This window comes from Arvicanthis niloticus, chromosome 11 (assembly GCF_011762505.2).
Source record: "Arvicanthis niloticus isolate mArvNil1 chromosome 11, mArvNil1.pat.X, whole genome shotgun sequence".
Classification (NCBI taxonomy): Eukaryota; Metazoa; Chordata; class Mammalia; order Rodentia; family Muridae; genus Arvicanthis; species Arvicanthis niloticus.
The window spans coordinates 79093195-79109290 of record NC_047668.1 but is presented as its reverse complement, the minus strand read 5'-3'; the positions used below and the strand labels follow the sequence as shown (position 1 = coordinate 79109290).

The window sequence follows — 16096 nt, the reverse complement described above, 5'->3', positions numbered from 1 at the left end:
GTTCTCAACCTTCGTAATCCTGTGGCCCTTTGATACAGTTTCTTCCCAACCATAAAGTTATTTGATTACTACTTCAAAACTGTAATTGTGCTACTGTTGTAATTTGTAATGTAACTATCTGATTGCAGAACATCTGATAGAGGACCCTGTGGAAGGGATTGGCCAACCCTCAGAGGGTTTGGGACCCATAGGTTGTTTTCTCTCCTGTCCCCAGACCCTACACAGCTCCCTCCCTTTTCTGAGGTCTTGTCAGGGCCTCAGCTGGGAAGGCCCTGAGCTCCTAGAGGGGCTCTCTGCTTCTCAGCATCGACCAGCCTGAGGACAGGACCCTCAGGATTGCACAGGAGTGTGGAAATGGGCCTTGTTAACCTAGCCGCCAGCCTGGGACCTAGAGCCCTGGTTTTGACAGGAATGGCAGGGCCCTGGAACCAGCTCTGGCTGCAGGGTTAGACCAGGATATCTCTGAGAGGAGGAATAAAAGGGACTCTTGTAAAGCTCCAGGGAACAGATGTTTTCCATCTGTACCCCATGGAGAGAAAACACAGAGGGAAGGGAGCAGAGCAGAAAGAGAACTTTGAAGCTGAGAGAAAGGCAACCAGAAACAGGATGATGAAGAGGTCAGGAGGCAAGCAGGGAGGACTGACAATGAGACAAGAGCAAAGAGAGGGAGGAGCTGAGGGACAAGGGAAGAATGGAGGTGTGCTAGCTGCCCACAGATAAGCCTAAGCTCGTAGTGATGAGCACTAATTCAGCCCTAGCCAGAGGAGCATGTGGATGTGAGAATGGGTGGGCCTGGCAGCCAGGCCTGTAGGAAGAGATCCAGGCAGTGGTGGGCATCATGCCACCAGGCTCCTGTTGAAGTTACGGCTGGCTGGCTGGCTACGAGCACCATGTTTGGTAAAATAGCAGGCAGTAGCTGGGGCAACAGCCCATGGGCACTGAGGCTCTGAAACATGGTGCACTGAAGCCCCCAGAACCTGTGTGACTGTTGTCACGTCTGCGGCCTTGCCAAGGAGGCTGGACCCGTGTGTAAGGGGCTGTTCACAGATGGCCAGAGTCCTCAGGAGACGTGCCACTTTGGCTCTGTGCTGTGTCACTGGCTTCATGCCTAAGTGATAAAGAGGCCCAGCAGAAAGCAGGGTAGCCCACTTCTCAAGGAGTGTTCCTTTTTGAGTGGCTTTTCAACCAGACTTAGGGCCTCTCAGAAAGCCCCACTGCCTCAGAAGCAGCCTCAGAAAGCCCCAGGGTCCCTAGCACTCCCTCTAATTGAAATCTGTTGATGTGAACACACTGAAGAGTACCCAAGGCAGGGACCAGGGGCCGTCTCCTGGGGACTTGGAAGACAGGGCAGCAAGTTGTAAACAGCTTAATGAGCCATGACAGGGCCCAGCCTAGCTGGGGCTGCTGAGTGAGAAAGATCTAGCCATCCTGGATCCTCAGAGCCCTGTCCACAGAGAACCACTACCACAGGTGCTGGCATGTGTGTGGTGTGGGCATCCACCCTGTACCCAGCCTCTTACCGCACTGTCTCTAGCATACCCCAGGAGTCCTGCCACAGTAGAACCTGCTGTAGCCTGGCCTTTCTTCTTTCTGCCTGTTTAAATGTGGACTCCTCTAGGAAAACCTTTCCAACCACTCTGGCACTGACCAGGCCCACACTGTACCTGTGACACCCAGAAATGCTGCCTGTAGTTTCCCTGCTCTGGACCTCTCGGGTGTTTTAGTGACTCGGCTATCATTACTGCTTCCCTCATTCACTTTCCTTACGGGTGGATGGGACACATGGTCAGTGTTGAGTGGTTGCACAGTGTACACTCAGCTATGAATACAGCCTGTTCAAAGACTCCAGAGGCAACTCCTCATCAGGAGAGTAGATAAGGAGAGCTGGTAGGGAGTCAGCCAAATCACGGACCCTGGCCAGCCCCGCCCTGTGAGGCCCTGGCTCAGAGATGCCCTCTCCGGTGCTATTCTGTCTCTAACAGTAGGACCTGTGAGTGTCTGCCTGTCTCTCTAGCCATAGTATGGAAGTTTGGTTTCTCTGGCTTTTCTTCCTCAGATTATCCCGGATTCTTCTCACCATTAGATGAAAGTGCTCCAAAGGCTCTCTGTAAGGATTTGAGATGAGGCAGGCTTGGATTTCACAGTGAATGTTAGGTCCATTCCTTCTAAGAACCCCTGCTGCTCTGTGTCACAGTCAAGGCCTTTCTGACAGGCAGAAGGGATGCCAGAGTCAGCTCTGTCCACCTCTTTCTGGGAGTTTCCATTGGAAATATCTGTTACCTTCCCCACCCCAGGCATGCTCTGAACTGGTGTAACCTCAGCGTCAGCCCCTGCTAGGAAAAGCTCTTGGAAGAGTCACAAGCCAGACTCTGCTGGCCTCCATCTGTCCCATCTGTGTTACCATCCTTCTGTGACTTCCGCATGTGTACCAGCTCTGGGAGGGGCAGCCGAGCTCTGGGGGCTGCTTGGAAAGAAAGGCAGAGTGGGCCAGTGAGCAGCATTTCTAAAAGTGTCTGTGGTGGGTGAGTGCCTTCCTGTGTGGTGTGGGGCTGAAATGCACAGTTCTGTGGGCTGCCCTGCCTGGAGACGGGAGAAACTGCACCTTTTCTCATAGATGTTCATCTCAGGGATAATCTGATGCTGCCTGAAAAAGGGTGTGTGTGTGTGTGTGTGTGTGTGTGTGTGTCAGCTTTAGAGTGAAGCTGTGGGAGAGGGGAGGCCAGGCCTGCAGTTGTCCTTTCTCTCCTCAGCTTAGCTGTTTAGAGGGAAGATCCTAATTACACAGGCCTCCCTCTAAAACTGCTTGTCAGAGTTAATGAGACATAATAGCTTGTGATGTTGGGGTTTGCCCAAGTCAGCCTCCCTAAGTACAGGTTTTACCCATGTCACCATTACCTCTTGGTCTTCACTTTGTGGGCCTCATCAGGGGCCCCAGAACTGGTTCCTCTTGGGCTTCAAGCACACTCCCACTTCATCCTGAGCATTCTGGGGCCTAGTAAACCCCTTCGAGACTGAGGGACCTTCAGGAGAGTCACCTGGTCTGTTTCCATGCTGTTGTCTGCCCAGAGAAGCAGATAGACACCGAAACACGTGTCAAAGACAGGCAAGCAAGCATTCAACGCTGGGCCACACCGCCCGCCCACTGGGTCTGAAGTCAGCCTGACACACACCTGTTAGTTACTTGCTCCCTCTGCTGTTCCGGGTTTCTAACATGGGGTTGTGATCATGCTTCCACCAGGGCTTCTGTGGCATTGACTAAGGCAGTTTGTGTGACGTGCCCAGCAGGGTGGCTGAAGTGACCGCTGTTACCTTATACTTCCCAGCAAGGCGGCTGTCCTGTGACTCTGTGGCTTCCTCTGGCAGCCTTCCTGGCTCAGGAATGAGGGCTGGGGCTGCTGCCTGTGACTCCCCCCACTTACACTTCATCCTCTCTTCACAGCTGAGCTGTTCATGGAGCAGAGACAACTCAAGGAAGCAGGTTTCTGCATCCAGGAAGCTGCTGGCCTCTTCCCCACCTCTCACTCGGTGCTCTACATGCGAGGCCGGCTAGCTGAGGTGAAGGGCAGCTTTGAAGAGGCCAAGCAACTGTACAAGGAGGCACTCACCGTAAACCCAGATGGCGTGTGCATCATGCACAGCCTGGTAAGCCACCCTCCCCTCTCCCTCCCATGACCTCTCTTTGAATCCCCCTCACCCTTCCTGGTGCTGATGCTGATGGCTGATGCTGCTTTCAGGCATCTCCTACCAGCTCTGCTGTGAGAGACATCAGTATCTGTCTTCTAGGTGTGAGCTGTTTCCTACCTGTCAGAGTGCACTAATGGGAAAAGTCTAGAAGGGATGGTTGGCATTTTTTGTGACTTCCATGTTACTGTGAAGTTCTGCATGTGATTTATTCCTAAGATCCCATGGCCATGTGTTAAAGCCTTGCCCTAGGCAGTTCCCAGAATGCCTTGCATGAGGGTCCTCGGCCTCTCACCAATCATTCCAGGAGAGCTCTGTTTCCTTGAGGGGCTCAAGGTTCCCAAAGGTGAACCATGTTAGGTCTGGCATGGTTGTACATTGAGAATGGCCCCTGGGTTGTAAAAGGGTTCACCAGACCCCAGTTCTGGGACATCGACACAAGACTTGGGTACCAAGGATGCAGTGACATGCCTGCACCCATGGTGGAGAGGTTTGGTAGCTGAGAAGCACTCATCTTGTCCTAGCTACCTTCTACCTTGTGTGGTCATGGGTAGGTGAGCCCATCTCTGAACCTTGAGTGTGCTTATCCATCTAGTGAAGATTCTGTTGTCAGGGAAGTACTATTGTGTTTCTTGCTCTGATAGAGTAAGACTCTAAGATGACCTTTTACCCCGTTTCCTTGCTGCTTCCAGAGGACAAAGACCAGGACAGACAGAGTGGTTACTGAAGGAGCCCACAGTCAGTGAGACCACTAAGGTCTCACTTAATCATCTAGGTTATGATTAGATACCCCCTAATCTTGAGAATGGCTATTGCAGCACCCCTAACATCTGGCCCTGGAGAGCACAGGGTGGGAAGGGTTTTATGTGGTCAGCACTCTCTGTTGCCAGAGGGATCTTATCCATTTCTGACAGGAAGTCCTGGGAGGTGGGTTTCAAGTTGGGTTTGAGGAGGTTAGGCACACACTCAGAAATCACTTGAGAGGATGGGACCCCAGGGAGAAGCTGAATCAAAGCATCTTTATATTCTTTGTAACCCACTAGTTCCTGGAAACAGAACCAAGCAAAGATTCCCTACTCAGTTCCCATTCCTGCTGCCAGGTTTCTTCGTAGGCTCTGTGAATTTTGAACCTCAGCTAAGAAAAAAAAATACTATAAGGCACGGTGTCACACAGCCCTGTCCCTTCCCATGGCTCCCTCCTGTCCTGTGATCAGCCCAGCTAATGTTTGCTTTGTACAAGGCACAGCTTCTCCTTCCTCCTGCGTTTCTGCCATTGGCTTTGCTGGTTAATGCCTCACTCAGATGTCTCAGAGATCATATCCAGAAGACTGGATTGTTGAGAAGGACTGGGCTGCCATTACTTGTGGATCTGAGCCTGCAGCCTCAACCTCCAAACCCAACAGAATCCAATAACAAGTACAATTTTGAAGTAACAGCATACCATTTTTCATTTATGCTTATTATTGTTTGTAGCTATTTTCTTGCAATTGAAGCAGTTTCCAACCACGGGTTTCCATGGTAACTGAATAGCTGTCCAGAGCAGCTCCCTGCAGATGTTACTGAAATGGTTGGTCCCTTTTCTCCTCCTGGGGTGCCTTGCTGATTTAATAAAACTGGAGCAAGTTGGAACCAGGCTGCCCACTCTGTTACCAACAACCAGAGGGGCAGTCAGCTCCTGAGTGGGCAGCCTATCCCCTTTCCACAGGCTCTGTTCCTGCCAGCATCCCACACATATGCATAAAGAATAGCAAACTGCAAGCCTGGAGAAGATTTACTAAGCATACTTTCCTGAAGAGGTGTGAATGCTTCGGCATGCTGATTTCAAGTGTTCCCCTCATCTAAATGTCTTCCTTGTGCTGCTGGCCTGTGACTCAAGACATCTGGGCTCTCATCCTGGCTCTGGCTCTGGTTGACTTGAGTGACACAGGACAAGAGTTAACTTCCATTGTTCCCAATATCCCCTTTTATAAGTGGATAATAATTTTCCCTAGTCCATAATGTTTTTATATCAGATGAGATGATGTCCATGAAAGTCTACAGTGAAATAGGAAAGGAGACGAGCTAGCATACAGACCACGGTTCTCAGGGCCCTTCACTGACAGGCATTGTAATCAATCATTGCAGCCCAGGCAGAAGTAGAGATTGGGTTCTTTCTTAAAATGATATAATACAAACATTGATATGATACAATGCAAAAATATGATATAATAGAAAACACTCTATTAGGTTGAGTCAGCTTGGTATTTATACCAAGAATTCACTGTGAAACCATCCATGGAGAATGAGAGGGACATCATTTTGTGTCTTCTGGGTTAGGTACATCCTTAGAGAAATATCCAAAGAAAAGAAGATAGGTAGCTTCTGGTCCCCACCATGAAGTCATTACCAAGACAGTTCCCTAGGGAGATGTGCTAGCTATAGGACACCATTGAACCTTGCCGCCACCCGTTGGAAGCATGCAGGGGAGCTATCCTTTCCCGTGGGATCTCAGTCACATACAAGCCCAGGCTGGAAAAGTCTTCTGACATCATGGGGAAGTCCCCGTCCCTGGGGTCTGGAAAGGGGAGGATGGGGATATTCCTAGGGTACTGTGTAGGGGGCCCAGATTTGAGCCTGCAGTCATCGAGTCTGGCATACATAGGGTCTGGCAAACATCAGAAGAAGAAAGCTCACTGGGAGCTGAAGGCAGCACAGCTTTCTAAGACAGTCGCAGCTCTCTGCTGTCCTGTTCCGCCATCCACCCTCCCTGGATGTGATGGGAACGCTCCCCTTGATTCTAACTCCACCCTCCATGCAACTTAGGATTTTGCATCAGACCAGGCAAAAAGTATTGCCTCCTTCACACTTCTGTGCCAGAAAAACAACAGAAAACCAGTAACAACAAAACCATACACACAACAAGAACCCTCTTCTGTGCCCACAGCCAAATCCAAAACAAGATGACCCATAATCCCTCAGTCCTTTAGCTTTTTTGCCAAGGAAGCATCTTTAGGGGTAGCACATTCTGCAGCCCTTCAGCTCCACTAGAGAAGACTCCAGCTCGAGCCACAGATGGGCTCACTCCCCCCACCCTTGGCTTGCTTAAAGGATGTAAGGATGCAGATGCACCACTGTCTGCTCCTGAGGCCCCCAGCACTGAGTGGGTGTTCATGGGCATGCAAGGTATTTGTGGGCAGCGCCTGCCCTGCTTTCCCTGCTTCCCCAGGGCACCAGCATCTGCTCTCTTATTGGGGATTAGCTGCAGGTTCTCCCAGAACCTCTTCTCCTTGGACTCCGCAGCCACAGTGGGTAACCCTTGTGTATGTACCAGCTTTGGCTCATAGTCTAGTTCTTAGGCATGCAGTTTCTGAGGTTATCTCTTCTTCCACACGCCCTGGAAAGGTGGGGAAGTGACACTGTTGCCACCATTTTCTCCCGGTAGCAGACTGGCTTCAGCTACTCTCCTCATGGATCCGGTCATTACAGCAACCACACTAGAAGTCACAACTGCTGTGGCCCCACAGAAATTTTTGCATGATTTCCACCGTGGCCATTCCTTACCTAGAGTAATGAGGACTGGGCTCTGGGTGGGGCCCCTCAGATGCTCCAGAGTCCTATAGGACTGGTTTCTGAGGCCAGAGAGGTGGACTTTGGTTATAAAGACCTATATAACATCCCCACCCAGCCATCCCAGTCCTGGGGGAGTGGTACTAGATTCTAGGGGTGACAGACAGAGGGACCCAGGCTTGACTACCCATAAGTTATGACAGAGCTTAAGCATTGTGTCATTGAATGGGCTAGGGTTTTTGGTTTTTTTCCCCTACATCAAGGGGAATAATAATTTGGGTCCTTACGACATCAGAATGTGTTTTCAGGTTCAGATGAGCTGAAATCCATGAGAAAGAGATAATGTAGGGTACCTTTGTCACCATAATGACAAAACATCCCATAGCAGCAAGCAGCCTAAGTTCAAGCCCCACCTTCAGCCAGCTAGACTTCTGTTGGGCCACATCACATCGCATCAGTAAAGGGATAGGAAGACATTGGCACAAGCTGCCTTCTAATTCCAGGGAAAGTTTATGATCAGTAGGGAGTTGAGGATGCAGGGAGGAAGAGGAAAGATGAGCCAGCAAGGTCAGGATTCCCACTGGGACTTCTTCTAGCACTGGTTAGCTACCCAGGGAGCACTGGCCTGAAGTTAGGTGGGCCTTTGAAGCCCACCTGACTTGCACTTGAGGTGCACTTTGCCCTGTTCACTATTTCACCTGTACAAGGAACTTTTCAGAGGTTCAGAATTCCTGTCTGTGAAATGGGGGTGGCTATGCCAAATACATAGGGCTGCTTTAGAATGCAGTCAAGTAATCATATAGCTGGATGGGCCGGTGGCTGGGGCTGTCTACCTTTCTCTCCTTAAAGCTCCTGCTGCTTATTCAACTGCTCTTGGTTTACAGAGGGAAGCGGGGACCCTGAACCAAGCCCAGAGGCTTTTTGCATTAAATCTCCTCACCAAGTCCCCCAGAGAAAGGTGGCCAAGGCACAGACAGGTATTTAGGATATGGGACCCCCCCTGCCTTGTAGATGGGACCTCCACGTGACTGCAGTGCACGGCCATGCTGACCTTAGCTAAGGGAGGAGGAGGAGGAGTGTCCGCTCCCAAGAGGATCCAGAGGGAGGAGAGGGATTTGCAGCCTTGTCTCACTGATCTCAGGGAGCTGAAGAGGAGTTGTGATGACAGGCTTTGGTGAGGCACTCTGCTGGCTCTGCACTCTGGGCTGTAACCCTGCCAGGCTGGTCACCATCTGTTTGATGACATTGCAGAGGAAGAATGAGTGTCCTGAGAGGCTGAGCAGTAAAGCTCAGGCCCTGCAACTTTTGAAGGTTCTCTAATGTTGTCCAGAGCAATAGCATACATAGCAGCCGAGCCTCAGGGTCCCTGACACAGCCCAGACCCATCTGCCTCTGCTGCGTGTGTCCTGGATCTCAGGGACTAAAGCAGTTTGAGGCAATTTGATGCTTGCTCATTAGCTAGGCTGCAATGGATGGCTTTAAGAAGCACAGGCAACTGGGGGAAGACCAGAAGTCTGGCCTTTGCCAAGAATGGAGAGGATGGGAGAAGAGAGATGGGGAGGATGGGGAGAGAGAGATGGGGAGGATGGGGGAAGAGATGGGGAGGATGGGGAGAGAGATGGGGAGGATGGGGAGAGAGAGATGGGGAGGATGAGGAGAGAGAGATGGGGAGGATGGGGAGAGAGATGGGGAGGATGGGGAGAGAGATGGGGAGGATGGGGAGAGAGATGGGGAGGATGAGGAGAGAGATGGAGGATGAGGAGAGAGAGATGGGGAGGATGGGGAGAGAGATGGGGAGGATGAGGAGAGAGATGGAGGATGAGGAGAGAGAGATGGGGAGGATGGGGAGAGAGATGGGGAGGATGGGGAGAGAGATGGAGGATGGGGAGAGAGAGAAACTATGGGGGGAGCACTTGGGGTAGGCATGGTCTGAAGCTTCTGTCTGCCAGACACGTTTATTCTGTGGAACTGTCCTGACTATTTGACCCCCAGATGAGATGATTTGGTTGTGAGTTTCTTTCCACTTCTCCCTGGAGGCATGCTCCTTGTAGCACACAGATGTGGGGGAGGGGAAGAGTCCTGGGCGTTGCCTCTGTGGTAGTACAAGGACAGGCCAGTGTTCAGAGTCTCCCTCTCAGCCCCGCCTGGCTTGCTTGGCTGGGCACAGGTTCAGGTCATGGTAACGGTGGGCACAGTTGCCTTGGTGAGCTCCAGAACCCAGGAATGGGAAAGACTGTGTCTGGAGGCTACCCCAGGGTGTGGCCCTTAGCCCCACATCCTAGAAGCCTGACATTCCTTAAGTGTTTCTCCACTAAAGCTCAGCCTCATACTCTACCCCTGAGGACTTAGGTGGGCCCAGCCCCCAGAAAATGAGTCAAGGCTAGCCTTGGCCAGAGGTGGGGCTGGCAAAAGGTTCCACTTCCCGGTCCTCTGTAAGCCATAGAGTCACCAGAGTGACCTGCCTATGGGCACTCCAGTGCTTTTGGCCTCTTAGCCTTTGAGGCCCCTCTGAAGACAGATATCCCCAGCCAGTCAGGGAAGACAATTGCACTGCAGCCCAGAGATCCAGGAAGAGAAAGGCATGGGCGTGGGTCTGGCCATACAAGAGCAACAGCCACCAGTACCCTAGAAGACCCCTCCTAGGCTGGTCTATTGACTCTGGGTACCTTCTCAGCAAGGGCCTCTTCAAGAGACCCGGGGCTAGCATATCAACTGGGCACTAGGTGGATCTGAGAGGATCTTTCCCTTTGCCTCCAACAGGAAAGTAGAACTGGCTGGTGACTCTAGCAGCTGTGTCCTTAGAAGGGGTGTGTCACTTGTAGGGTATGTCCCTGTCTGGTTGGACAGGTTGAGGGTGGCACACCAGAGCAAACCTGGAGCCAGCACTGGCTTAGAAGCATGCAGTCTCCCCAAGTGTGCCCGAAGAAGACCCCTCCACTGCAATGGCTCTTTGACGCAGTCCCAGTGGCTTCAAATAGGGTCTCCAGGGACCTGCCGACTCCAGCAGCCTCCCAGATGATTCCCAGCTTCCCAGCTGGAAAGACTGTTACAGAATCCCAGGAATGTACCCAGAGCTCAGAAAGAAAATTCCCAAAATAACTTCTATAAATACTTTAGGGCAGGAGTGGAGAGGAGCACTCAGCTTGGCCCACAGCTGGCCTAGCACTGAGTTCCACTTCCCAGGGTGGGCTCCCTGAAAGATGGTAAAGCCCACCCACCCCTGCATGGCCTTCCTGCTGTGCCTCCATTCTCCATGACACTGAATTATGGGGTGAGATAGTGTTAGTGGCAAAGCATGAGAAAGGGCTAGCAAGACCTTTCCTTCCTTCCTTCCTTCCCACCCAGCTAGAGCCTCAGTTCTTCCCTGAGGCTCAACAGACAACTAACTCCTAACAGGAAATGCCTGGTACCCTAAGTCTCCAGACCTCAGCAAAGTACAGGCCCCTCAGACTACCTGCTTTTGGGGACCCTTGTAGTCCTCCTGAGCTCCCCAAGGCAGCAAGTCCAACCCAAGAAGCCCTTAAGGCAGAGCCAGGTGTCCTTGGCAGTGTGTGTGTCCAGCCAGGTCCCTCCCACTTGGCTGCTGTTGAGGGCAACTGCCCTGCTTAGAGCAGAAAAGCTGACAGGAAAGTGGTGTTCTCTCTCTCTCTCTCTCTCTCTCTCTCTCTCTCTCTCTCTCTCTCTCTCTCTCTTACACACACACACACACACACACACACACACACACACACACACACACAAACATCCTGGAGCATAGGCCAGGGAAGATCCTCAGAGCCCCACTGTAACCAATATGATGTGGAGATGGTGTCTTTTGAGGTTTGCTGAACTCAGGAAAGGCTTCCTGGGAGAACCAAGCCCTGAAAGAGTGGTGTGGGCAGGAGCCCCTCTGAGAGCTGAGAAAAGAGGGACTAGAGGTAGGAATTTCTGGAGACTTTTTTTTTGTCCCTCCCAGAATCCCCTGTGATGGCTGTTTCTAGCCCAAGTGTGCCATGCAACTACAGTGTTCCATGGTCACAGATAACTTTTACATGACTAACAAATTCCTGTGAATGGGCAGCCCAGTCAGGGCACCACCGTGAAGGGTCAGAAGCTAAGGGCCTCTTCACAGGACTTGATCCCACCCAGCAGATGAGGGACAGGTGGGGGGGGCGGAGGGAGACCTGTTCTTAGAGCTGATGAAGCATCAAGAGGGTGCTGATGGACCCTGGGGGCAGAGCCAGGCTGGGGACAGCAGGTGAGACCTTGCGTCTTCCTGTGCTTGGGTCCCACCCAGTTGTCAGGCAGCAAACAGCACTGGGTTGCTACCAAACACAAATGCTGCTGGTGTCAGGGGCAGGTGGCCACAGATCCTGTTACAGGCCCTGGGCCTCCAGGCCTTAGCCTGACCCCAACCTGGCCTGGTGTCTTCTTTCAGATTCTAAGGTCAGCATGTTGGGGCAGGGGGACATGAGCCAGGCCCACTGCACAGTCCTTCCTAACAGAAGACCCTGCCATGTCCTCCCTCTAAGGAGGTGGACAGTGCTGGCCTCTTCGTGCCCCACACCCCTGTGCTGTTCCTAGAGAGGTTGCCACTTACTAGCTAACTGCCTGTTGAGTGTCTGGCTGCACCGTCTCCAGGTCCATCCTTTCAGAATTCTCAGCAGCCCTGTGAGGAAGGACTCTCCCATTCCCCCATCCCCTGTACCACCCCCACCACTCCCCAACCCCAGTTTACAGATAAAGATATCACAGCTCAGAGACCAGTGGTCATTTGCTGGGGTCACAGTACATGTCAGTGGCAAAGCTGGGAGTCAACCCAGCTAGGCCTTCTGGCTGCTAAGCTCTGGCCTTTGTCCTCTACTGAGACACACATTCAGCCTGCAGACATATCTGACTCCTTCCCAAACACCCACACCTTCTCTTTCTGTCATCCTGGGATTGAATGTAAGGCCTCTTACTCACTAGGCAAGTGCCATACCACTGAGCTACATCCCTGCTCTCTGTTTATTTCCGGTATGGTTTCACTAAGTTCCCCAGGCTAGCCCAGAATTCCGTTGCCTAGGCAGGCCTTCAACTTGCTATCCTCCTGCCTCAGCCTCCCAAGTGACTGAGATAACAGGTTTGCACCACTAGACCCCACTAGAGATCAGGGGTTTGCACTCCTCTGCAGCGGACTCTTCTTGCCAATAAAGCTTCCTGTGGAAGGAAGCTCCAGAAAGAAAGCTCAGAGAAGAGAAGCGAGTAGACCCACCCCTCCCACCTCAGACAGGCCCTGCAGCCACCTCCAGCCTCAGTCACTCCCTGTGGGCAGCATCACTGGCTTCCGAGCTCCCTTTTATAGTACTTCATTTTGGTGTCTGGCAGGCATCAGCTAGAACCTTCCTTCCCTCCAGCCTGTGGGCCCTGTTCCATTGTGAGCTACTTAAGGCCCTGCCCTGGCAATGTGGGCAGAACTGCATGGCCTGGGCACTGCTGGCCAGACAGACGCTGCCTGCCTCTGGTTCTGGTGACCCTGAGTCAGCATTGCTGTGTGCATCTGGTCACAGCCCTGTGTGAGGCTACTCCCTGCTCCCACCTGCTGTTCTCCAGAGTCAGCTGAGGCTGCTGAGCCAGTGGCTCCTGGGGTGTGTCTATGCTTAGGGTCATAGGAGTGTGCCACTCTGTAAGTCAGCCATACCTCCCTGCTTGCTGGGGTCATAGGAGTGTGCCACTCTGTAAGTCAGCCGTACCTCCCTGCTCTCTGGCCCCAGGACCTCTGGAGACAGAGCTTTTTCCCAGTCTTCCTCAGCACCCTCTCTCTTGCCTAATTGGTCATGTTCCAAGCTCTTTTAGGACTTATGAAGTCAGCCATGTACATCTTTCCTGGTGCATCTCCATAGCAACCAAGGGCCTAACTCTAGAGAGCTTGGGGAGGAGGAAAATAATCCAGCTAAAAATGTACATGGCCATCAGTGGGCGGGCTACAGAGAGGGGGCTTCAAGCACAAAGACAGCTCACCGCCCCGACCCTGGTCCCCTGCCTACCCAGGAAGTCAGAGCTGGAAATTTACCTCCACTCTTTGGAACAAGAGAAGTGCCCACTTCTCAGCATCTCGAGATGCCTTCGAAGGGACAGGTCAGTAGAATGGTACAGAGCAGCCTCTCTGGGACCTGAAGCTTTCCCCATGCCCACACCCCCGTCCCTTGTCCCCAGAATGGAGAAAGGGAATGTTCAAGGCTGCCAGTTTCACTTCCCACCCCTTTGTGACAATTCCTGGCACTTCCTCTAGTTCTCTTGCAACTCTTTGCAACAGTCCTCTGAGCTAAACTGCAAAGCTACACTTCCTGCCTCCTGACCTGGGTGTCCAGCGCCTTCAATCCCTGAGCCCCTTCATTCTCTCAGCAACTGTTCTCTCCCTCCTGTGCCTTCACCTGCCAGCATAGGCTTTGCTGAGTGCCTGGTCTCAGGACCCAGCAGTCCCAGGAAGACCAGCTGCTGAGGCAGATAGAGAAGCATCCCCTCTTTGTCACAAAACCTTCATGCTGCCAGTGACCCCTGGGTTGAGGGCAACTCCACACTGCAGGCAGCATGCTCCCTGCTGCTGACGCTGTCTTGGACAGCTTTGTATCCATTGACTCATTTCTACTACCCATCTTGGATGGCTATGCCCTGATAAAGTGCATTTTTTTTCTCGTTTGTTGAAGAGTAAATGGAGGGCCCAGGATTCCCCACAGGCTTGAAGGCCTGTCTTTTGAAGATAAGAGGAACCTAGCTCCTACAGAGTTAAAGCAGGGCTTGGGCAGGGACAGATTGGTTTTGCATGAGTAAAGGGCACAGTCATTTGTCTATGGCCCAGCCAGGCCTGAGGGCCTCTCTGGCTGCTGGCCAGAAGCAAGCTATTGCTGCTTTTTCTTGTCCTGGTTGCTAAGCTTCCCCTGCCCAGGTGGCCTAGTTAACCTTGTCCTGTGCTTCCTTTCTAGGGTCTGATGTTGAGTCAGCTTGGCCACAAGAGCCTGGCCCAGAAGGTGCTGCGGGATGCTGTGGAAAGGCAGAGTACCTACCACGAGGCGTGGCAGGGCCTGGGTGAGGTGCTGCAGGACCAAGGCCAGAACGAAGCCGCTGTTGACTGCTTCCTCACCGCCCTGGAGCTGGAGGCCAGCAGCCCTGTGCTCCCCTTCTCCATCATCTCCAGGGAGCTGTGAGCCTGCCCGGGGGCAGCAGACACTGGCAGCCGGCAGGGAAGGGCAGGCATCCAGATGTGGGGCCTCAGGGAATAGATGACTAGTGAACACTTCTGCAGGATTCCATGCCATTTCTCCCCACACTCCACAACCTGTAGGCCCAGCTGGACCTGAGCTCCATCTGAAGCTTTGCAAGATTTGCATCCAAACAAAGCCTTGCTCCCTAGAGGTTAACTTGCTGAGCACCTTTTAGATAAAAGGTGTGTCTTAGAGCCAAGCCCTGACCTCAGCTCCCCTGACCCCCTGGATTTCCTGGTTTGGGATGAACCAGACATGAGTTTGTGTACCACAGAGATGAACTTGCTTGCCAGCCATCTTTTGGCTGGCCAGACTCTTCCTGGATGCTTTTCTTGGTGCCTTGGGAGACAAACTGGCTTGAGTCCACATGACTTTGTAGAGCTGTGGGCAGACATGCTGGAGAACCCCAGATGCATCTCTTCCAACCAATCTCAGGGCAGTACAAGCTTGAAGCCTTGCCCAGGACAGCCACAGCCTTGAGGTCCCAGACATAGGGTGGACAGTGGGCTCCTGGGCTCCTGTCAGACTGAGTTAGCACTGTTGATGCCCGTGTTTCCTTCATGGGGAGGTTTCTCTACCACCAAGTGCCTTTGGAGTTTTGTGTCAGGCCCCGAAACACAGTCCATCCTTCTTCCATTTTCATTCACTGTCATCTTCCTGGAGACACGACCAAGCCAGGAGACTCCATGGGCCCTATGCCAGTGGCCTCTAGGATAGACCTTGGAATACGGGGTTCAGACCTTGAGTACACAGTCCCTACAGTGCAGGTCCCACCCACTTGGGTGAGTGACATCCAAGTGACCATTTGTAGACCTCAGCCCTGTACACCTCATCACCCGCTGCCCAGTTTTCACCTTAGGCTTTGCTGAGTGACCTAAAGCCCCAGCTTGGCCTTTTGTGCTCACCTGCCCAGATTCCCACAGAGGCCGTGCTTGGGTAGAGATAGAGGAGAAACCTGAGTGTGTCACCTTTCTATGCCCATGTGCTCTCTGTCAGGTCACTGGGCCAATGTCCCTCCCTCGCTCGTCAGCCATGCACTCTGGTTTGAAAGTCTCCCTCAGGAAGCCATCCCACCACCACCACCACCACCAAGGCCTAGCAGAGAGTTTCTTTCTGTCTTCTCCACGCTCAAGGTGGAAGATCTCTCAAGTTCACCTTACTCTTGTGTTAGCATGTATAAAGGGGGGTTGAGAGCTGCCCTGGTTTACCATGGCAGACCATAGCTTCCTTGGCTCCATGGTGTACTGACTTAGCCTGCTTGTCTCCTCATGTCCCTAGAGAGCTGGTGCCTCCTGGCCACAGCCACAGGCCACAGGGAGGCTATTCTGTCCTTGGCTGAAGGATCTCTGTGTATATGTACACATATGCTAGAGACCTGTATGTTTATGTAATTCTGTTAGAGTAAAAAAAAAAAAAAAAAAAAAAAGCAGATATTATTGGTAGTCAATTAGTCAATCCTGGCAAAGACAGCAAATGCATTCTGACTAAGCATTCCCTCTTTGGAGGCCATGGGAGACAGGTACCTGACAATGACTTTGGAAATTGAATAAAAGACCCTTGAAGGGAAACAGGACTGTCTGAATAGTGTGTTCATTTACTAGAGCAGTGATCCAGGCTGTGGAGAAGTGATGGTGTCAGAGGAGAAACCC

The 16096-nt window shown here is 52.3% G+C and overlaps 1 protein-coding gene across 1 annotated transcript in view; it reads left to right on the top strand.

Annotated features, from left to right (window-relative positions):
* Ttc7a (tetratricopeptide repeat domain 7A) overlaps positions 1–15873 on the top strand; it is a 102491-nt gene extending 86618 nt beyond the window's left edge. The window contains 2 exon segments of the mRNA XM_076942469.1: positions 3440–3642; positions 14169–15873. Of these exon segments, the coding sequence (XP_076798584.1) occupies positions 3440–3642; positions 14169–14390 (425 nt within the window). The 3' untranslated portion in view covers positions 14391–15873.
* The last annotated feature ends 223 nt before the right edge of the window (positions 15874–16096 follow it).